The following is a 23,408-nucleotide window of genomic DNA, read 5'->3' as shown; positions in this document are numbered from 1 at the left end:
CCTCAGAGAAGCTCCCTCAGCCTTGTGTTTGCTGCAGGGAAGGTCATGTACATGTATTTGCAATCTTACACCACACCTGGACAAGTCATGTGACAGGTAGAAACTTGTTATCCTGCCAGAACTTGTTTGTGTGCCTGAGCACTTAATTGCAAATATATTATTTTGATGCTTGCCTGTCAGTTTTCATTTCAAACCGGTGTCATTACTGTAGCTATCCTTGGCTGTAATACTCTGCTAAAAATGCTACGTATATATTAGGTGTTTTACCATCCATATAAATGTACATAATTATATTCTTCTGAAATAAAAGATGACTAAGCAGGAACAATAATTACTTGCACTTATCCCAATATAGTAATTTAAAGTATTATTCCTGCAATTACTAGCACTACTTCTGCTGCAGCTTCTTAAGCTGTAAGAAGATAGATCATGTAATCATATATTAATGATTTGCCTCTTAACATTCCTGGCACTGTTTTAATTTTAAAAGCTTCCAGCACACCAGCTGATGAGCAGTTGCACTGCAGCTTGGCAAGTGCTGTTGGCACAAGTATTCAGAAACACTCTCAGGTCTGTCTTACCTTGTGCCCTTTAGGCATCTCCAGAATACCAGAAGCTACAGGATTCTAGTTCTTGTTATGAGACCCTTGCTGTCCATCTTAGCAGGAAAAGGAAAGAAGCAGAATACACGCTCAGCTTCTGGAAGACCTTCCCTGGGAAAATGACGGTACAAAGACGATTGCCATTCCATTTGCAGCTTGAATCTCTTGCTGTTAGCTTTATACCCTGTGCCTACTACTGGTGCTACTGTCCAAGTTGTGCTTCTTGCTTTTCTGATCTGTGGTGTTGTAATACTCTTGACTTTAGAAAGGTTGGGCCTTTAACAGTGTCAGACAGACAGCACTGTCCTTAAGTCGCAGTCAGGGAGAAGTAAGCTGCTGCAATTTTGTTTTTAACCCTGCCCGTAGGATTCCTTGCGGAAACCAGAGCGTCGCTTAATCTGTGAAAGCAGCAATCGGGGGCTGTCCCTACAGCATGCTGGGAGATTTTCTGTGAACTGGTTCATCCTCTTTAACGATGCTCTGGTACACGCTCAGGTAAGAAAAAGCTTATATCCAGGAATAAACCCTTTTCTCTGCTTCAAACAACCTGATGTATTTTTTTGGTGGTAAACACGTGTTACTCAAACACTGGAAGTATGAAACTACTTGGTATTTTCAAATAGATTTGAAATTATGTACTGTTTTTTGGTTGATGTTTGGTTGCTGTTGCCCTGTGGCTGGCATGGTGTCTTTTGGCTAGCTCTTGGTGCAAGGAGCTTGTAATGCTCAGTTTTCCCTAGTCCTCAAAGACAGGAAAAAAGCTGTTCAGAAGAGACATGGGGTGGGGTAATGGATCAGTACCCGTTGAAGTTTCCCTTCTCCTTTTCCTTGCCTACAGTTCTCAACGCACCATATTTTTCCCTTGTCCACACTGTGGGTAGAAGCTCTTTCAGAAGAAGCTGGTAACGTGTGAGTATTCTTGCTTGTGATGCTGAAATAGATACCTTGGGAGGGAGGATGAGCGCTGTGTAATCAAGTATTGTAAACCAGGAGAGGAAGAGGCTGGATGCAATCATGTACCACTTTCTTGTTTCAGAAAGCTTACTGTATTTCTATGTTTTAAAAACAAAAAAGTTGTTTTGATGTATAAACATGAGAGAGAATAAGGTAGTGGAGAGGAAAGTGCAGTGAGGTAGTCTTCCCCGCTGCTGCTTTTTGATGCTGACTTTAATATGAAAGTGAATGCCATCTGGGGTGGGGAAGGGAAGATACAGTATTCATGTTCTAAGAAACCTTGCCTTTTTTAGGATGAAATATCACTGGTTTAACACACTTTCTCCCCCCGTGCAGGAATGGATTGAAGATTACAACACCAGAGGAACAATTTGTTCTTGTTTCTTCATCACCACAGGAAAAGGTAGGCATATCTACAGATTCTGTGTAGCTTCAGTGATAGGAGTATTTCTCACCTACTGTGAAACAAAACAGGCAGAAGTATTGTCTAAGTACTTGCCAAGAATGAAGTCTTCCTTCAACTTGGTGTGAGAGTGGACTGTACACTGCACTTAACTGTAGCAGTGCTCCTAGTGTCCCACACTGCACAGAGGAGTGCACAGGAGGTTGCCGTAGTTGCTGTAGAGGTGAGATGCGGTGCAGACAGGTGTTAGCTAATTCTGTGATGAAACACTTTCTGTTTCAGACCAAGTGGCTGCGGGCGATAAGCCAAGCAGTGGATCAGGCCCTTAAAGGGACTTCTGACTTAATTCTGTACGGAGCTGGTGGGAATGTGCCAAGACAGGAACCTCCTATTTCTCGCAGTGCCAAATACACCTTCTATAAGGACCCTCGCTTTAAGGATGCCGTCTATGATGGGAGGTGGCTTTCAGGAAAACCCCACGGCAGGTAAAAGCACTTGAACGTAACAGTTGAGAACAGAACAAGGTGGTTGCTGCATCAGTAAGCGGGTTTACTCACAGAAGTTACTCGGCAAGTGTGAACTGCTCAGTTTGTACACATGTATGGCTTTTTTTTTTCCAGAGGGATCCTAAAGTGGACAGATGGAAGAATGTACTCTGGCACTTTCCGGACTGGACTGGAAGATGGGTAAGATCCTCTCATTCCTTGTGGAGCCACAAGACAAGAAATACCTTTGGTTGTAGGAGATACTAACAAAAAACTTTTAAAGATTTGGCAGTGAGTCTTACTGACTCATAGTTATCTGTATTAATAAGATGTATCTGTGTGTTCATATGTAGAAAAACTCTCATTTATCCAGAGGTATGGCAGTTACCTTCACAACAGACTCTGCAACTGCACGATCAAAAACTTGCTCTTTCATAAAACCCAAAAGTAATCGGGGTAGTCAGCCACAGGATGGAGGCAGGAAATGGTAAAACAGCCAAGGAGAAAGAATGGGTGGGTGGGTGCAAACTCCTAAGCAGGGGGAGATAACTGAAAAGTCAAGTCCCTGTTGCACAGGTAACTCTTACCTTTGTATGTTGTAATATTCTTTCAAAATTCTGGGTTTTTTTAATCCTAGAAAATGCAGTGCCTTTCATACAGCGTAGTGGTGCATCTTCTCTAAAGCTTTCCTTGCTGTCTCTCTGGTAGAGCACAGGTTTAGTAATTAAGGAAGGAGACAGAATCTTGAATTGATATTTCAGAGCTTGGGTCATGAAAACAAAGCTAATGAGGGTATGTGATCCTGATGATTAAGATAACTTGTACAGAGGAGTGAAAATAAGATGACCAGAAGTCCTAGACATTATCAGATAGCTGGTGAAACAAACAAGACCACTTGAAAGTAACAATTTATTATACAACTTTGAATTAATTTATGGATTGCATTGCCGGGAGTCTCCTTGGGGCACTGTTGAGGCTAAGAGGTTAACTTCTTTCCAGAGGCATTTTATGTGGATCTTGTGAGCAGACATGTCTGTACTGGGCAGGATATAAATATGTGAGGGGTCTGACTGGCTTCTAGGTGTATTTTCAGTGTTGAGTTGGAGAGCAAACTGAAATGTGGTCTGGCTGCAGAGAGCTTTTTAAAATGTACTGTACCTGTTGGTATAATGTCAAACTAGAAAAGCAGTCAGAGCTTTGGTCGCTTGTAAGTAATCCTGTTGACTTTAGGGTTGTAGAAAATGGAAATACTGCAAATAAATCCCCACCAGAAATAAACAGGTTGCTGTTTAGCTGTAATTGCTAGGGTTCTCAAATGCGTGTATCTGTATTTCAGCACGCGTGCTATGGTCTTGACGCTGAAGAATTGTAATGCCTTGTTGGGGTAGACATGTTTTCAGGAGAACCTTCATAACTGGACTGTAATCTCCTCAGAAGATTAAAATCAATAATTTTGTGCCTTACAGGCACACTGGAATTGCGAACAGTTCAATGCCATTGCTTGAGCACAGTTGGAAGATAGAATATTTTTCTTAATGTTTTCCGTAGTAATATGTGTTCTTATATTTCCCTGGGATAAAGATGTACCTGAATTATTAAGACCTGAAGACTACAAAGGCAGAAACAGTCTTAGAATGTGAGGAGACTTGTGGCCTTTAGAAAGCTGAGAAAAATGCTGTGGTGTGGTAGAGAGGGGAATACTTAGAGCATGCCATGATCAAACAGAATAGTAGCGCAGACTAGATTGGCTTAATGATGCTGGAATTCTCTTCTTCTCTTTAAAATAATAATAATAGTAAAAAAAAAAAAATCCATAGCTGCTGTAGGTGAAGAGATACACTAAAAATTTATGTAAACCATTCTGATTTCAGAATAGGTCAGTGATTTGTATCTGCTCCTGTATTTAATGAAATGCACTGGCATTATAGCCACTTGTGTTCCATTTTGCTGCACTGACAGGTATGGTGAATACAGAGTGCCAAACAAAGCCCTGAATAAAGATGACCATTACGTGGGGTATTGGAAGGAAGGCAAAATGTGTGGGCACGGAGTCTACAGGTAACGTGTAGCACTGGTGTTGCTGTCCTTGCAGAAGGGAGAGCAGGGCTGTTTTTCCAGCATGCTGCTTACCAAGCCTCTGTGGCTGCCTTGTTACATTCATACTTGCCATTATAGTTAGCTTGGCTGATTTTTTGCTTTGCTTTTGGTAGGTTGCTCACAATGTGTGTTTGTGCAGTGGTCTTTTCTATCTATGCTAATGGTGCCACCACCTTTCAGTAGCAGAGGATCCTTTCTTTTGAGAGAAATTTACCCTCTAATGGCCTTGCTTGGCGGCAAGAAGGTGGCTTTAAAATAACAAAGCATCAAAAGACTTGTATTACAGACTCGTTTTTATCCCAGATGTACTTTTACTGTAGTTCCTGCTTGGTGTGCCTATGGTGTCAATTCCTAGAAGGAAAAAAGAGAGGGCTGATCTCTTCTGGGGAAAAGGGGGAGGAACCAGACTGACAAAAACCCAAGAAAAAAAACACATCAGGAAAGTAGATTATAGGCACCTTATTCTCTTTTTCATTATAGCTATGCTACTGGTGAGGTGTATGAAGGGTGCTTTCAGGACAACATGCGTCATGGGCATGGTCTGCTACGCAGTGGGAAGCTGACTTCATCCTCTCCCAGTATGTTCATTGGGCAGTGGACAATGGATAAGAAGAGTGGTTATGGAGTTTTTGATGATATCACAAGGTAATGCTTCAGTTCAACCAATCCTTAAACTGGTATGATGTACAATGGCAAAAAGAGTAGGAAAGGATTTGCTCTGTTAAGTAGCAGTAGTAGTGTGTGTCTTCCCTCCCCCCCCCTTTATACAAGGCTTTCCAGGCTGATCTAAAGAACTGGGTCTAGAGACAGCTGCTTGGTGCTGCTTCTGGTGTGCATGGGGGGTTCTGGTTTAGTTTTTTCTGCTTTGCTTTCCTGTCGTACTCCTGCCTGCAGACTATGTTACCTTATGGTGGAGGTGTTTTGTGCAAGCACTGACAGCTTTATGAATGTCAGGTGAGGAGTATTCCTACATCTCAGGCCTGTAGGTCTGGGTTGGATAGTGACTGAGTATACAGGAGTAGGTAAATTTCAGTTTGTGCTCTGGCTTTCCATTGGCTCACTCTGCCAGTGCAGCAGAGGGAAGATGCTTTTTCTCAGGACAGATTAGTGAAATGAGGGTCTCTAAAAACAGAATTGCCCTGAATTTATGCTTTAGGTGCACATTGTCTGAGAACAGATCAATGTATCTTTCAGTTGCCAATTTAATGCTGTTTCTTCATGAAGAGAGCTTTCAGAGACCGCCCAAGAAAACTGGTTTTGCTCTAACTGCACTGAAAGCTCACTTAAAAAGCAGACTATTAAAAAGTCTGGAGGTGAAGGGGGTGTGTGAAAGCGTGTGTGTGCATATTTTTCTGAAGCAGAGCTATTGTGGCATCTCTCCGTATTCCCTGATGTCAGATTTGTACCTCGTCTTGCTCAGTGGCAGTGGTGGTTCTTATACTCGTTAGAGTCAAGATGTCTCCACAGACATTATTTAGCCATTTGTATACCTAGGGCAGCCTGAGAGATGGCAGCTTTCCTTGCAGAACCTCTCACCTCTAGAACTTGTCAATGCAGTGGCATTTCGTGGTGAGGAAGCATTTGCTTTCTATTCGAGTAACTCAGCTACAAATGAGCTGCACCTGTGACAGTTTTCTTTCTGGTTTTGTGAAGGATATGTACATAAGTCAGTGGCTGAAGTCTTGTTGTCTTCACTTCTTCTTTAGCCCAGGTGACTATGGAATAGCTGCAGCCACTTTTTACTGCTTGCTGCCTTAATTGCAAACCAGTGGTTTGAGCAAGTGGGACTTTGCACTCTAAGCTTCCACCCTGGTGACTGCACATGCAACATCTGTCTCTCAGAGAAGCTGTCACCCATCAGAGCACCCTGCAGCTGGCATGATGAATCAAACCCACATCCTGCTATGGGCTGGATCCAATTGGCTGCAAGATACCCCTGTATTGAGATCAGTGGCTGGGCTTGCTCTCTTGGCTATAGCCATTTTTTCCTGGATGCCAAAAGGAAAATGCTCTGTAATAAGCAGAGTTCTATTAAGTCAATCATTAGTTTCTCTCTAAAAACAAAGTCCTTGACAAGTGAATGTGGGGTTTTATTTTTTACTACTTACATGGTGAAAATTTCATGTTCTTGTTCAGAAGAACTGGAAAAACAGATTGTTTCAAAATATTTGAGACTTAGGCTTAGTTTCAAACACTCTACCCTGGCCTCTGCAGACTTATGTGCATAAAAAATACTTTCAGTAGTAGTCGGAAAGATGCTGATGCTTTCCTGTGAGCAGTCTGTAATTGACTGATAATTTATTAATGGCATGATGTTTGTTAGGGTATTATCCAGAAACATGCTCCAAAGGATCTGTTTCCTTACAGTTTTTGGACTCTAAATGACTTTCTAGGTCTCCCTATTGTTCTCCAAGTAGAACAGCTTGGGTTTTTTCATCTTTTATCCTCTCAATTGGAGTCATCTGAGTTTAGGTTAAGAAATCAAAAGCTTTGATTTCTTTAAGTGCCTAAAATAAGCTTTTGCATCTTTTCTAAGTAACTGTTAAATACATCAAGTGGATGCCTGATGAAGCCAAAAATCCCCTTTTGGATGCAACTGAAGTCTTAGATAAAGCTGACTCTGATCAGCTAACAAATTCCCCTGTTCCTGTGTGCAGTAGCTACTGCTTAGGTGGCTCTGGGTAGGAATTAGGCTTAACTGGGCTTCAGCATTGTTTTAGATCATCAGGAACAGTTTGCTTGGATGTGGCCTGTTTGTCATGTGAATTGTGAAATTCAGTATAGTTATTTCTAAGGCCTGTATTTCCATGTAGTCAGTGAAATTAGATTGACAGACCTGAAACATGTGCTGAATGACTCTGTCCTGAAGGTTTCTGTAATGGCCAAATACTGCAGTGAAGCCAAAGCAAGGGTATAAATGTACTGCTTGGACTGTATTCTTCAAACTTCATTTCTCTTCAGAGGAGAGAAGTATATGGGGATGTGGCAGGATGATCTTTGCCAAGGCAATGGTGTTGTGGTTACGCAGTTTGGACTGTATTATGAAGGAGCCTTCAGCACCAACAAAATGATGGTGAGTTGGACACTGTCTTTATGCTGTAGTGACTTCTCCTCGAAGCACAGTAGCTTTCCGGCGTAGACAAGTGTATGTTAAGCTGTGTAAACTTTCTGCTCCTCTAGCCTTCTGTTGTCTTGGCTCTTTAAACTGTCTTTGTTATCCCTGCTCTGTTTCACATAGGACTACTTCAGAAATGGCTTTTTAAAAAGTTGCTTGCTAATAATCAGTAAGAGGCTTTTCAGTGTATCTTTAGCTCTGTGGTCTGGCTTTCTCTTACGACAACTGCATTGTGTTCTTTACGATTCTCTTTACAGGGGACTGGAATTCTGCTTTCTGAGGATGATACAGTCTATGAGGGGGAATTTTCAGATAACTGGACTCTGAGTGGAAAGGTTGGTGTTACAGGTGCCAGCTGTGAACTGTTGTCTTTCCTTGTAATTTGGTTTCCCATTCAGTTGATTTTTTATTATCTTCTCTCAAGGGAACACTGACCTTGCCAAATGGAGATTATATTGAAGGTCTCTTCAGTGGAGAGTGGGGATCTGGCATAAAAATCACAGGAACCTACTTCAAACCTAGCCTGTATGAGAACGAGAAGGACAAACCCAAAGCATTGTGAGTGGTGAATAAGAAGTAGTTTCTCATATGGTTTGGGAATACTTTGGAACATAATTATTGCCTCTTTTCAAGGGCCAGTTAAAAGCACTTTTTCCAAAGAAACAGATTTTTCCTTTTTCATGCCCCTTCCTTTTGCTTAGGAAATAAGATAAAAGTTGTCTTTATTAGTTTTTCTTGCTTTAATTGCTACTTGAATACGCAAGTTAACAGCATGAAGCTACAGGATAGCTGCTGTGCTGCTACTGTCCTGTAGCAGTCTCAGAATTTTTATTTATTTATACCTGAACCGACTGTTAGAACCTGAGTTCACAGCTGACTTCAGAGGTACTGAGAATGCCAACCGCTCACGTGTAACTTCACAAACCCTCCTGCCAGATACTGTGTTGGTAAATTGAGTAATAATGCCAGTGTGTGTACCTTTGGACAGAATTAGCCCAGCTATTGTGCCTCTTCCAAACAATGCCTAAGGAAATAATAGAAATATCTGCTGATTTGCAAGAGAGCGTCTCAACACCTTGGCAAGGGTAAATTTGAAAAGAATGCATGTAACACTAATGATAGCAGATGCATTAGGTCAATTTGCTTAATTATCTCGGCAGGGCGAACTGCATTTGCTTTGTCAAAACTGAGATATCTTAGAGTTGAAGAAATGTAATTAAATGTAAAAAGTTGTTGGTGAGATTTCAGTACCTGGCAGCACTGGATACTGGTTAACAATAGTCATGCATGTTGTGCAGGATCCAGTATCTTTGAAGCATGTTTTAAAATTTCAGATTAAAATGGGAAACGCCACTCTAACGTTTTCACCTAGATTACTTCTCAGTGTGCTCCCTGAAGCATTCACTGGTAATTTTTGACAGTGCTGACACCTACAACAGGATGCAAAGTTAAGCAGGCCTCCCTGCTGAACTGAACACTTGCAACCTTAGCAGCTGTCTGCTCTTTACCCCAGTAGGGAGTCTATGAATAAATGTATGTACATATTTGTGAAGATTGCTTCTGAAATAAGAGTTTCATGTACCCTTTTCAGGCTCTCTTGAAGCTGAAAATCTTCTGGTAGAATGTCTGAAAAGGCTTAGAGCCTACTCTTTCTGCTTTGTGAAACTGGAAGCATGGGGAGAGATCAGTGTTGATAGTTCTCATCTTAAACGTGGTGGAGAAATATTAATGAAAGGTCTGACGATTTCTGACACTTGCTGTAAATCAGGATAGAACTGTTAAGCTTGACAGCATTCATTTGCTTTATGAAAGCTTTTCAAAGCCCTAAATTTCATTATGTGTCTGCGATAAATATCTGTATATATAGGCAGAGCAACAGTTCCTGGTTTTTCCTTTGGCTGTAGGGGATAGCTGAGCATTGGCTGTCAGTAGAAAGATGCCTGAGCTGGTTTTACTCTCTACCAGCGCATTCCTAATGTGTCGTGCAGCAACAGACATAGATGCTACTTTAGGGGCAGAAGCCATATACCCATTCTCAGTATTTATCTGTGTGGCTGTGCTCTTTGTACAGTCCAAGATGGTGAGATATTTGGTATGTTTTTGTACCGTCTTCGCTATGTGAACGTGTCCAGAGCTTTCTGAACAAATACCAGTGGTGAGGATAGGCCCAGTTATGTGCAGCACCTCCTGCTTTCTTGGAAATCAAACCAGGCCTTTTTGTGTTTAAACAAACAGTTCCCTGGAAGACTTCAAGAAAGAGCAAGGCTGACTTGTCTAATGTGATGAGGCTCATAGTGGTTACGACCTGTAGGTGTTAAAAACATTTTACTAATGTAACATTGTTACACAGATTGAGGCATGTCAGTTAGCAAGGAAAAAAGTCTAACTTTCTGTAAGTGTATTTAAAAAGGTGTTGATAATCAAGAGTAAATCATAGGTTGTAAGTTCATTCTGAGTGATTAACTCGTTTCACAGCAGAGACTGTTAAGTGTATCAGCTTTTGGTGAGTACTGTGAGACAGTAGACTGCCGTTAGCTCTAAGTGGTTCTCGCGGCTGAACGTGTCACTTCAAGACTGTTTGATTTTAACAGACTTAACTGGTCATCTTATTAGGCGGAAACTGGGGATCCTGGCAGTGCCTCCTGATGAGAAGTGGAAGGCAGTATTTGAGGAATGCTGGAACCAGCTTGGCTGTGAGAGCCCAGGGCAGGGGGACAGATGGAAGGCCTGGGACAACATTGCGGTGGCCCTGACCACCAACCGACGGCAACACAAAGACAGGTTGGTTCCTAGAGAATGTAGTCAGCAAGACGAAGCAAGTAACGAGAAGAAACCAGAATCGCACTAGTTTAGTCTAGAAACTCCTAAATGTATGAGTTCAGTTAAAACAACCAGAAATCCCAAACAAAATCAGAACTCTTAATACTTGGCACTATGAATGCTTTTGGGGATGTACTGGTGTTTAGAACGTGTTCAGTTGTTGGCTTTAGGGGGTTTTTCCCACTTTATGTCTAACAATCTGTACAATGTCTTTGTCCTTTTTCTAACTGCAGCCCAGAATTACTGAGCCGCTCACATACACAGACACTGGAAAGTTTGGAGTTTATTCCACAACACATTGGTGCCTTCACCCTGGAAAAATATGAAAATATAAAAAAGTACTTGATAAAGGTATTGTGACTCTCAAATGCTCACGTTGTGTGTTGGTGAGGTGTGATGTCAAGCTCACTTAGTAATAACTTTTCCTTAATTCCTTCCATATTTGCACTTCTGGAATCCATGTTGTATTCAGTCATGTCTGCTCCTAACTCCCTAATTTACTGAATTACGTATCAGAGTGAAGGTTTGTGTCAGGGCCCCCGAAAGGACTTTACATGAGACAGTTCTGTAAAGTTGAAACAGAAGCCTTATTGAAGGAGCAGATACACAAGGAGTTCAGAATTTCCATAGATAAACGTACATACCAACAGTGCTGATACATGATTACAATTGTAACACTAGCAAAGCACTATTCCAGGTATTCTCACCAAAAGGGGAAATTGCAGTGCTTACCTGGAAGGTGTCCCTGTCATGGGTGGAGGAGAAAGATTACAGGCCGCCAACTGCGTCTTCAGGTGGTGGTTCTTCCCACCCCACTCCCCTTCCCCTTGTGGGGTGAAATGAACCCAACACCCTGTATACCAACCGTAGCTGTCCCATTCCAGGGATGATGTTTAACATGACTTGGGTGAAGAATTAAGTGCTGTAGTCATACCTGTTTAGCATGTGCTTCTGTTAGCTCACTGTCATATTTAGGGGTGTCAACTTGAATATTACTTCCATGGATAACGAAACAAAAAGTCTCACTCCAGGCACCATGGCCTTCAAGATTCTGTGCAGAAAGCATCTATCTTTTTATTCTGCACTCTCCAGCCAAAACAGGGCTGTCCTGCTGCCCTAAGACTCCCTCCCTCAGCAGCTTCTCACACCAGCCTTGCTGACCTCCATCCATGATGTTTGTAGAAGAAATAACCAGGCATCAGTATTTTTAACATCTTATGTGCAATTCTGACCTCTATTCACCTAATACATAAACGTCGTAATCCAAATGGCAACTTGTTAAACACAGCTCACTTTTTGATGCATTTATAGTGTTTTTTCACAGCCAATTGCTGGATCTGTGACCCATCTCTCTTGATTTCTTCACTTGCTGTTGTTGGGGTTTTTTGGTGAGGCACTGACCTATCTGACTAGCCAATTAATGTCTCTCACCTCAGGCTTGTGATACTCCTCTCCATCCATTGGGCAAGCTGGTGGAAACATTAGTAGCTGTCTACAGAATGACCTATGTTGGAGTCGGAGCTAATCGGCGATTACTGCAGGAGGCTGTACGAGAGATAAAGTCCTACCTCAAACGCATCTTCCAACTGGTTAGGTAATGAAACTCTTCATTTTCAAGTCAAACTACTGCTGAACTAAAGATGTCTCATGTACTGAAACCATCTGTTGTTTATGCAGTCTGAGTGTGCCAGTATCTTTACTCTGTGGTGGGGGTTGCTTATGTTTCCTTAAGCTTTATAAGGAGTCTTGAGTATTCTGTCGAAAGAGAAAAATTAACACTTTCCCCACAGTGTACTACATCCTATGCTGCTGTAAAACATGGCTGGAGAAAGCTTGTCTTGAATGTGGATTTCCAGTGTGGTGCCTGGCTCTCCATGCTGTGAACAGTGTTCAAAGGGGACAGAATAATAGTGGGGACGGGCTCAGTGTATTCCACTGAAGATCTTCCTGGATGAGCAGTGAAGTGTTTGCTTAGATTCTTAAGAGTAATTACAGCTTTAATTGAGTCCTGCCACTCTCCAAGCAGAAATATTCCACACCATAAACCATTAGGAAGCTTTGGCTGGAAGAAAGTGATGTCAAGGTGGGAAAGGTATCTTTTTTGGAGGGGCTGGCCTCCAAAAGACTTTTCTTTCCCCTCTGATCTAGCCTTCTAATGCTGTGATTTGAAGAAGCTTCATGACACTAAATCGGATGTTGTTACACGTGTTGCCATTAGGTTCCTGTTTCCCGATCTTCCAGAAGAGGGCAGCACGATTCCGTTTCTGCCAACCGAGACCAAGGGAAGGCGATCGTTCTGCAGTGGGAAGTCTGACTCCAGATCGGAATCTCCTGAGCCGGGGTACATAAAGTACTTAAAAAAACCCCCAAAACCCCGTCCCACAACAAATTCCTATGAATAGGCTCATACTAAATGAAAGATTTGTTCCAGTGGTTTATTTTTCATTAAATGGTTTATAGCTAGTTAGGTTTTTAAAAGTCTCCCTCTTCAAACCACTCCTATTTTTTTTCTTTATAGCTACGTGGTAACCAGTTTTGGGTTGCTGCTCCCTGTGCTACTGCCACGCCTCTATCCTCCTCTGTTCATGCTGTATGCCTTAGACAATGAGCGGGAGGAAGATGTTTACTGGGAATGTGTTTTACGCCTGAACAAACAGACTGACACGGCTCTCCTAGGTTTTCTTGGCGTGCAAGCGTGAGTATGTTCCAACAATGCAACAGAACTCAGAAAAATATTACAGCATGGAATTAAAGAAACTAAACCCCCCTACTGTCTAAAATGCTTTTGGTTAAAATCCATTTAACCATGTTTTGAAGCTAGTCAGTATGGGTGAGTGAATCAAAACTTCCCTCTTCCAAGTGGGAGGAGGGAGGGAGGAAAAGATTGGCATCATCACAAAGCCAGAGTGAGGCATTTCAGATTAGCCTGTTCTCCAGCTATTTGTGCTAGATGTAGTTGATCCTGTAGAAGGAGCTGGTTTATCTTGTAGAGGAGCATAGCAACTTCATAAAGTGAAAAGTGCTTTAAGACTCTGCCCTCTCAATAGACTGCGTTGGGTTTCTTGCAGGAAATTTTGGCCAGGAACTGTATCCGTCCTCGGAGAGAGCAGAAAGGTATGTCTGTGGGGCCTTGCCTTTCTGTATGCTTTCCCTGTGGCTTCTTTCAAGAAGCTGAGATTGTGAAGAAACAGTCAAACAGTTTCTGAGTGGAACTCTGGCTGAAGAGATGCTATGCTATGCCTGAAATTTGTCTGCTATTTAAAAACTCCATTAGTGTTTTCTTACAATAGCTGTCAGTCCAGCTTTGTCACTTATGTCTTGCTCTATAATGAATTCTAATTCAGGAAGACATTTGCTTGGTCTCTGATTATGAAAGTGTGAGAACAAGTCTACCAAGGAGTTTTTCAAGCTGCTTAAGAGTTACACCACTGTATACTTTCTGATTAGGGGAATAATTGTATAGCTTTTATTAATCATTGTTGTGATGAAAGTGGCAGAACACTGATCTTAGATGGTAATTGTCTAATAATCTCTGTGTTCCAGTAAGAGTGGTTTTGTATTCATAACTTGGAACAATCTGAATATTTACAGTGTACTTTTAATCATGTTTGTTTATTAATTAGTTTGCTTCTGTTGGAAACTTTCCATTTCCTGTAGTTATTTAGATACCTCTGCCTTCAGGTCACCTTCTCCCTTTTTATAACAGGCTTGTGCAAAGTCTGTAGTAAGGGGAAGCATGGCTTTTCAACAGAGTAGCTGCTGCACAAGGTCAAGCTGATAGTCCTTGGTGGAGATAGAGTGTCACTCAAAAACCCAAACAAATCAAACCTGAGCAAAGTCTGATCTCTGTGTTGCATGACACACGGCTCTTCTGCTGAATAAACCTGCCTGGTAAATCTTTCCCTGATACACAGGTGTCATCGAGCACAAAAGATGCCTGTTTTGCCTCTGCAGTTGAATGTTTACAGCAAATCAGGTAATTCTCTGAAATTTGTCTTTTGGTGTTTTACTGTTCCTGATACCTGGTTTACTTGATTGTGATCCTTTGCCTCTCATCTTCTCTTTGGTGACCCTGGTTAGAGAAGTCACTCCTGCTAAAAATATTACAAATTCCCCTAATGGGAAATTAAGTATAACCTCATAAATGTCACTTAAAATGCATCTGTAGGACACCATTTAGAATCAAAAGTGTGAGGCTACCCAGTCAAACACATGTGAATTACTAGTTACAGCAAGATGCCCTTTCTGTGTCGGTTAGCTGGGGTGAGGAATTCTGCTCTAAGAATAGAAATAGAAATTAAAAGGGTTTAGATAGGATTTCCCCCCCCTTTTACCACTAAGCTAAAACACCTTAAAACTGTGTGCAGTCTCACTTGCACTTGTGTCTTGATCCAGTTGTCACAGCCTGGCCTTGGCAGCCATGGCTCTTGTAGTGTGACTACCTGGCTTATCTTCTTGGGCGCAGGGGCATTCTAGTTAGCAAATCGCTGTCTTACAGACCTGCGTCTAAATTCACTTCTTATCCCCTTTGCTCTTGCTCTCCAAACAGTACCACATTTACCCCAGCTGACAAGCTGAAGGTGATCCAGCAGACCTTTGAAGAGATCTCTCAGAATGTTCTTGAGACCCTTCAGGAAGACTTTCTGTGGTCCATGGATGACTTATTTCCTGTTTTTCTCTATGTGGTGCTACGAGCCAGGTAGGCACTGCAACTAACATCAGCCATAAGCTCAACATAGGTTGTAGAAGTACCTCTACCTGTACAAAACACTCTTGCTTCTGCTAGCTTTTTGTAACTTAATACATTTTCCATGTTGGCTGTTTGCTTTGGCCTAAAAAAATGTTTGAAGCATTAAGTGTGAAATGGTTGTGGCCTCAGAATGAGGTTAGAGAAAAGCCTGGTCTTGCACAGCACCATGTGCAAAAAGTAAAAACATTGTAATGGTACTTCTCATTTATCTGTTCCCTGCATGTGACAGGATAAGGAATTTGGGATCTGAGGTGCACTTAATTGAAGACCTGATGGATCCTTATCTGCAGCATGGGGAGCAAGGCATCATGTTCACTACCTTGAAGGTATGAAAATTTTTCAGGGTTATTAGAAGTGTTCTTTGAAAATTAATCAGCTTTGAGCAATGATGATCAGCTTAGGAAAATGCTGTGAACATTAGGTTGCAACTTCTTTGACATTTCTACTGAAGTTTTATCTAGGAAGAGCAAGGGACCTTGGCATAGGGTACCTGACAGTTGCTGCTGAAATGGTGCAATGTGCAGAAGTACTGTACCCACATGTAAGAGGGGGTGACTGTTCTGAATGCACATCTGCAACGTCACAAACCTTGTTCCCTTTATAAAAATGGGAATAAAGTGCTGCCTTGGAGATTAGCCATGCCAGTAATGTTTCAGTCTGACATTGTATCAGATACTTCAGGTATCTATTTTTAAGGGGGAGGAAGTCTCTTTACTCCATCAGTCTCCATGTGCTATTTATTATTTTCATCTTTTTCTTAAGTATGGAAAAAGGGAGAGAACCTGTTTGGATGAATATCCTTTTGTACACTAGGACCTCCATAACCAAAATAGGTTGTTTTGGTATCTCAAAACTGTTCACACAAGTGTGTCTTGTCACAATTCAGCTGTTCGGAGCTTTTTTAATAGGGTTGCTTTGGAGGGAGGCTGTTAAAATTCTTAAGCTGAGCTGGAAGTTGAACATCAGTGCATTTTCTGTCTGTGCAGACTGAAAATAGTTGGATGCAGAGGTTTTTTCATATGTGTTATTTTTACAGTGCTGCAAAAAGTGAAAGCTTGAATTGTTTAAAACTTACCTAAGAATCTTCGTAGTAGAAGTCTTATTTTCCATGAGTGCAAGTTTGAGACATTCATACTAAGTTTCTGGTCATGGGTGACCCAGTGCATATTTGAACCAGCATTAAGGAGTGAATAGCTTGTCCAGCAGCAGGTCTGGCTGTTATCCCAATGATAAAAACCTTTGCTTTTCAGCTTTTGAAATGCTTAATCCCTGTATCCTTGTCCTGTAAATATTTTTTCTTTTTTTGGCCCTTCTGTCAAAGGGCAAAGAAATAGTTGTGAGCAAAAAATGTGCTTTATCTTGGCAAAGGTGTGAGCTGTAGAATTAACCAGAGCCCCAAATCCTGTGATCTTGCTTCATTAAGAGTTGGATATAACTTGTAATTAAAATCTCCTGGTGTTCTTTTTGCTAGTTTACATATCAGACGATTCTCATGTGTTGAGTGTCACTGTATCATCACTGCTTGTAGAAAAGCCTAGTCCTCTGCTTGGATAGAAAAGAAAAAATCAACCCTTTTGTGTAGGATGATTTATCAGCTTGCTGGGAACTGGTATGTACATTAAACTGAACTTTCTTTTAATTCAGGCATGTTACTACCAGATTCAACATGAAAAGCTTACCTAGACCATCACTTACCACCTGGCTCTGTGGGATAATCTACTCAGTGAAACTACACCGGTATCTACTTCCTTCCCTGAACTGGCACTTAGGAAATACTTTGACCGTTCTGTTGTTACACTGAATCACAGATGAAAACATTCAGTCTTTCATCTGAACTGCAGCCAGAGGCTGTCTGTGTAGTGGTGATGAAGCTAGAGACTTGGGTTTGTCAAGTATTTGTGAAGAAGAAATAATTTCCTGTTCTAACAGAACGACTTACTCCTCCTCAGTTAGCGATGCTGCAAAAAGGCATGGCATCTGCATAGAGCACATGTGAAAGTCTGGACCGCATGGCTTCTAAAGCACTGGATTTGTTTTTGTTATTCCTGGTTTGTCAACAGAGACGTTTAAAGAGAATGAATCATGCCACAGAACCATTCAGTCTTCCTGAATTAAGCTATTATGTTTGTTTAAAAAATAGAAATATGTTAGTATTTATAATGGGTAACTTATACTGTGTTTGGCTGTAAAGGTTTTGAGGCATCTGCGTTGAGCAGAATTGCTGAATGCAGTATTGATGTGCTGTGTTGGAAATAATCACGCTATTACTACTAAAGACATTCCCCATTCTTTCTGTTTATGAAATAAAAGGCACTGACCACTTCAACTTTCAGCACTGAATTACATACCTGAAATCTGCAGTGTTCTGATGTCTGAGGACAAGCAGTTTCTCTGGAAGCTCGGGTGACAGGAGAATGGGAATGTGTTCCTGAACAAGCTGACACTGGGTTCTGTTTGAGCCTCTTGCCTGTTAACTTCCCTGTTGGAGCAAAAAAGCTAACCTTGTTGCATTTTTGAACATGTAGAGAACAAGTAGTTTCCCTGGGGGATTTGTGTGTGTGTGTTCTTGTGTGGTTTATGGTTAACTTTATTTATACCAATAACACTTTGGGTATTGCAGGTGCTGTTCTTTACCATGGCTGAGTTAAAAAGGGGAGGGATGAATAGATTATGGAATGGAATAATGGGTTCTGTTACGTCAAACTACCACAGACAATGCTATTCTTATTTTTGAAACAGTAATCATGGCTTGTGTATTGGCACCTAAATGGAAAGAAACATATGTCAAAATACTGTTTTGAACAGTGACTGTAATGTAGCAATTTTCATAATAAAGTAAAAAAGATTGGTCTTTCTGAATTTTTTTTTTTAGTTTTATCAGAGAAGAGTAAAGTAATTCTGGCAAGATGTGTAAAAACTATTGTTATACTTGTTATACTCACAACAGACTAGACATAATAGAAACCAGAATAAAACACCTGACATTTGCAAGCAATTTTTTTAGCTTAATCTTATTGTAAAATTATGTTGAATAATTTGAGGCAATATAAGCAATAAAAACCTGTTGGAGCAGAACTGCACTTTGAAAAGGAGCTTTGCTGAACAGCTGAGTAAATCAATGACAATGACCTCACCTGCAGAGATCTCCATTCTGGATTTGTTTCATGTTTTGTAGGGTTGTAACTATAAAAACAAGTTTGAGACACCTCTTTTCCCCCACCCCACCCCCCTTAATGTTTGTCACGGAATGATGTTAACCTTCAGCTTTGACATGGAGAAAGCTTTTTCACGTGACTATTCCCACGCTGATTCTATGTCTTAAACTGAGAATGTAGGTGGGAAGTTTTTCCATAATCTTTCTCCCCCTGAGGGAGGATGTGTATCTGCCAAGTACACAGCACCTTCAAATGTTTAATTTCATTCACTGTGAATAATGTGAAGTTGAGAGCTGAAACCCAAAGAATACATCTACCTTTATGTATGTACATATATATATGTATACATGCACACACATAACCTTTTAAAAAAAGTAGTGATAGCATGTATGAATGTAGCATGCTGATTAATGGAAGGAGACAGCCTGGGCTGGGTTATTTTTGGTCTTTCTGATATATAGCCCAGTTATTAGCTGGAGAGAATCCTGGGATTAAATGTGCTTCTGACACAGATTCCACTTTACAGCCTATAGGGGCTGTGATGCATTCGGAAATCAGTACGAACCAGCTTTGGCTTGTGTATTTCTGTAGCTAACAAATGACTTAACCTGCAGGACTTCCCTGTCTCTCTTTTTCCTGAAATTGAAAGATGGATATTTCTTGTGCTGCAGCAGCTATCCTGTAGACAGCAACAGAAGATCAGTGTATTACAGGTTCTTATTGGGATTGCAGGCATGGTAGCTAAAGGCAGACACTAAGAGATGAGCCCTATGGACCCGGCAAGTTGCTGAGAGTAAGAAACTGCTTAAGCAAGACAACTTTTTATGCAAGAAAAGGGTTAAGGGGATTTGTTCTCTTCTCCATGGTAATGAGTAGTTCTAAGGTTAGGTTTCTGCGGATTAGAAAGGAGAGGATGTCCATAGATTAGCTAGGGCAGTGGGGTTACTTGCTCTACTACCATCCAGCGCATACTCTTTCCCTCTGGAAATTCTGCATGAGCTGAACATGGTGTATTCTGCGGTGTTTGCAGGTAAGAAAATACACACTGTACTGAAATGGATGTACTGCAGAGGTGCATTTCCCCTATGCAACTGTGAAATATAACTGCTTCTCATAGCTACAGTAAAGCTAGTTAAACTTGTGTAACTGTTTAATTCCCATCAGCTAAATATTAGCAATATGTGTGAATGGGGAGTAGAAGCTCAGATATTTTTTCATTCTCCCTAATTTTCACAAAGTATTCTAGTTTGAATGTTGGGGGCTATACAGTGCTGACAGGACTTTGCCAAAAGTAGGTTCACTTCCTAGCTGTACTTGTTAGAAGCAGTTCAGGGAACTACCTGTTCTGGCATGGTGAGAGATGATGTAGAGGAAAGATGCATGACTGATATGGGACAGTAAAACAAATACCTAACCATGTACTTCTAAGTTGCTTCGGTGTCAATGTGTTGATGTTGTCAGGTGGTGATTGCCTGGATTGGTTTGGGTTTATTTTAGTAAGCCTGAGCTGTTGGCAGCTGTTGGCCGGTTGCCTCGTGACTGGAGTGCGCTGCACGCAAGTATCCTCTGAATGCGCTGCTCTTTAAGGAAGCCACACTTCAGTAGCATTTACCCCCATGTAAAGAAGATACAACCCCACAAGAGTGGGTAGGCTTTTGGTTTTTAGGAGGCCGAGTGCATCATCACTGAATGTATCTGATTATAAAGAGTAACAGCATAACTTGTTGCATGGTAACCATACATACGTGTGCAGGTGTGATTAAATTTCACAGAATGCCTTACATTAACATTGATTCAGTCCTTTTTTAGCCTGTATTGTCTCAGACTTGAAATAAGTGGTTCCTGGGTCGAGATAAGAAAAAGCAGCTGACAGATTTCAGTGATGAGACTAATGTAATTAGGTCCCAAATAGTGTGTCACTCGAGAGATGCTGCATCTCTTTTTACCGTTTCTTGCCTACTTGGTTTGCTGATTTACAGTGGCTTTCTCAGGGTGTTCCCTGCCCTCAAACTAATTCACAGTCTTCAACGTGCCAAATGGTGAGTTTTGTTAAATTTAAGATAATGAGTAGTTTTTATTGCTAAAAATGCTTAATAACCTTGTTGAGCATCTTAACCAAAGAAGCTTATTAGAGCAGGAAGGCTGATAGTCTGAATGTCAGGTTCTCAGCTGCTGTTGTCTTTAAGCCTCAAAAGGGGACAATTCTGAAAACTGTATTAAAAGCAGGGAGAGGGTTCCCTTGCAACTTTAGCCTTGTACCAGGAAGGCCTTCTGGTCTGTCTGGCAAATACGGTCAAGGGATTAGGTAAGACCTGTAGCCCAAATTTGGAGTATTTGGATGTGAGGGGATGGACTGCTTTTGACTAAATTCCGGCACTCTCATAGTGGATGTCTAGTTCTGTCTTTAATTACAGGCAACGAGAAATGTCTTTTATTAATAAGGGTCTGTAATTGTGTGCCATACATGTGAATGGGAAGGCCCTTATGCTGGCTGGCAGATTAGTGAGGTAAGCCTTTTAGCAAGAACTTCCATTTAATTTATGTAGATCCCTGGGATGAGGAGACCCTGAGTTCTGGCCTTACACCCTGCATAGATACAAGTCTCAGGAAATGAAGGCACAGTAGTAGCTATAAGTTTGTTTGAACTCTGACCTTTCCCCTTAAGCAAGCAATTTACTAGGTTTTTTTTCTAGAGAACTGCATGGAAGTAACATATTATTTCTCTCCTCTGGTAGTGACTTATCATCTATTGCTACGCAGCTGCTGAAACCAGGCTTCACAGTTGGAAGCTGCTTTCCTTTTGTTGTCTGAAAAATGAAACAGCTACTACTTCATGAATGAGGTGAGCTGTGTCGTTAAGACCTATGGTGGATTTTGATGTTTAAATGCTGCTTCTGTCTGTGTGAACATAAACTTTGTAGTTTAAAAAAGCGACAATGAATGGAAGGGTGACTAACGGTGTTTATTATCAATGCTAGTAGCTCTCTGATAGCTACACCCAAGGATTTCACCCAAAAAGGCCAGCAGTCAGTAGCTTTCCCAGTTTCTCTTGAAAATCTGACATCAACCTTCAAGACAGTCTGCCTAAAACTTCTAAATACACCCAAGTTAATCCCACACCACTTTTCTGTGGAAGCAGTAGTGATACGAGGAGCTACAAGGCTCTCGAGGGGGAATCTTGAGAGTATTTTAGAGGTGCAACAATATTGGATAGTATTATAGCAGAATTGGGAGTGTTTTAGCATTTCTAGCTATGTTACAACAGGGATTTATTTTTTTTAGGAAGAAAAGTTGAGGGGTTTTTTTTGAGGGATGTAGGTGATGAGATTTTTAAATCTGGACTTTCAGTAGTTGAAATATAGAGATCAGGAGTTGGCTCCGTTACAGTACATCTGAAATGTTTCAAGACAAAAGACAAGAGCACATGCAAACATCCTTCATCAAAAAAAGCTGTAATCAGGTTTTTGAATTGGGAGCATGCTGTTGGATGTCTATGTGGACTATATAATGCAAAGCAAATGGTCATTGTGCATGGAACAGATGTCAGCAGGGTCTGTCTTTAGCTCTTGAAAAATTAGAGGAAGAAAAGAATTATAAAGCTCAAGAGGCTTTAGAATTAGCAATAATAGGAAATGGAGCTTCTGAAATGTGGCTTATGGGATAAGCTGTCAGAAGAAGTTTTCTTTCAGGACAGAACTCACAGATTGAGTACCACCTCTTCGTAACTGCTTCTGCAACTGAATCTGGAGCTACAGACTCTTAGTTTTCAGAAACGGGGGGACGGGATGGGGGCACAGGACAGAGATGACCCAAGCTGAAAGTTACTTGTGTTCTCATACTGACCACTGTACAGTGTCCTTTGCAACTTCAGGATTCCTCTTTCCAGCTCTATGCCATCCCCCAGTAAAGACTTCTGTCCTACTCCTAATGTTTTCAGTAATTAAGAAACAGGTATTCATGACTAGATCTCTGTGGCCTGCTTTGTTAAATCCATCATTAGGCAGATCAACTGTGCTTAATGAAGAGGAAGGCATGCTCTTAAAGGAACAGAACTCATACTATTAAAAAAAAAAAGTTAAACAATTGCAGCTCAAACCCAGTTCCCAGTGCATGTCTGGTAGAAGGATTCAGTGTTACATTCATAAAATACAAAATATAGTTGTTCCCGATGGAAAAATTTATTATGCAGTATAATGTAAAGTGGCACTGAAATGGAAATGTTGGATTGGGTGTTGGGGGAGGACCAAACTATATTCTTGTTGGTCTTTGAAAGAAGAAATCAGAATTTTAAAAGCAATCTTTGGACTAGAATTTCAGGAAGATGTCTCGCTAGGTATGGTATAGAGGTGACTTGAAATTAATTAGCAGTACTCAGTAATAAAATGCTAGAATCATCATCTCCTAACTTCTGAATGTTTTTTTCTCCCTTAATTTCTCCTGCCTCCTGAAAGCAATTTTATGACTTAACAGGAGAGGATGCATGTTCTAAAAATAAGCATTAAGAAGTATAGTAAAAGTGACAGTAATGCCTTCTGCTTTTATAAGCAGATCAAGATAATACTTTTCCTGCTTGTACCTTTGATGTTTCCTGTCCACAGAACAATCTAGAGGAAAATGTCTGCCTTTCTGCTTTCTACTGCAGGAGAGAAATTACTGTATATTTAACAGAATTGGGTAAGGCAGTTGCTATGCATACAGTATCACCGTGTGGTTCACTGTTGCCTGAGGTGCTCAGATATCTGGTGCTACAGGGTTTTTACCTTGTACTCTGAATCATCTCTTACATCACCAGTTTAAACATTGAACTCTTTAAGAATAATCTTAAAATACTGGCAATTATGACAGTATCCTCAAACTTGTATATAACAGAAGATGAAATTAGGTCAACTAGGATGTAATGACAATTTGGAGCTTTCATATATAGATTCCGGATGCTTTGGGGTCCAAGTGCACCATTTGGTGTTCCCTGGGGAATTCCCATACTTGTTGGCAAAGAAGAGTTCTGAGACCTCTGAGGAAATCTTGTT

The 23,408-nt window shown here is 41.0% G+C and overlaps 1 protein-coding gene across 1 annotated transcript in view; it reads left to right on the top strand.

The window, feature by feature from the left end:
• Nucleotides 1-18,077, top strand: part of ALS2 (alsin Rho guanine nucleotide exchange factor ALS2) — a gene marked incomplete at its 5' end in the record, with an annotated part of 34,942 nt that extends 16,865 nt beyond the window's left edge. Inside the window, 21 exons of the mRNA XM_084264295.1 lie at nucleotides 596-727; nucleotides 969-1,097; nucleotides 1,441-1,511; nucleotides 1,893-1,959; nucleotides 2,242-2,444; nucleotides 2,580-2,645; nucleotides 4,404-4,502; nucleotides 5,022-5,186; nucleotides 7,503-7,614; nucleotides 7,914-7,991; nucleotides 8,081-8,214; nucleotides 10,270-10,437; nucleotides 10,710-10,827; nucleotides 11,913-12,070; nucleotides 12,695-12,817; nucleotides 12,995-13,171; nucleotides 13,545-13,590; nucleotides 14,391-14,452; nucleotides 15,026-15,175; nucleotides 15,456-15,552; nucleotides 16,871-18,077. Of these exons, the coding sequence (XP_084120421.1) occupies nucleotides 596-727; nucleotides 969-1,097; nucleotides 1,441-1,511; nucleotides 1,893-1,959; nucleotides 2,242-2,444; nucleotides 2,580-2,645; nucleotides 4,404-4,502; nucleotides 5,022-5,186; nucleotides 7,503-7,614; nucleotides 7,914-7,991; nucleotides 8,081-8,214; nucleotides 10,270-10,437; nucleotides 10,710-10,827; nucleotides 11,913-12,070; nucleotides 12,695-12,817; nucleotides 12,995-13,171; nucleotides 13,545-13,590; nucleotides 14,391-14,452; nucleotides 15,026-15,175; nucleotides 15,456-15,552; nucleotides 16,871-16,909 (2,394 nt within the window). The 3' untranslated portion in view covers nucleotides 16,910-18,077. The remainder of the gene's footprint in view (nucleotides 1-595; nucleotides 728-968; nucleotides 1,098-1,440; nucleotides 1,512-1,892; nucleotides 1,960-2,241; nucleotides 2,445-2,579; nucleotides 2,646-4,403; nucleotides 4,503-5,021; nucleotides 5,187-7,502; nucleotides 7,615-7,913; nucleotides 7,992-8,080; nucleotides 8,215-10,269; nucleotides 10,438-10,709; nucleotides 10,828-11,912; nucleotides 12,071-12,694; nucleotides 12,818-12,994; nucleotides 13,172-13,544; nucleotides 13,591-14,390; nucleotides 14,453-15,025; nucleotides 15,176-15,455; nucleotides 15,553-16,870) is intronic.
• Nucleotides 18,078-23,408: the final 5,331 nt, after the last annotated feature.

Source organism: Gallinula chloropus, assembly GCF_964237585.1.
Source record: "Gallinula chloropus genome assembly, chromosome: 5".
NCBI classification, from domain to species: domain Eukaryota; kingdom Metazoa; phylum Chordata; class Aves; order Gruiformes; family Rallidae; genus Gallinula; species Gallinula chloropus.
The sequence above is the reverse complement of the archived record's forward strand: the minus strand, read 5'-3'. Positions and strand labels throughout refer to the sequence as shown.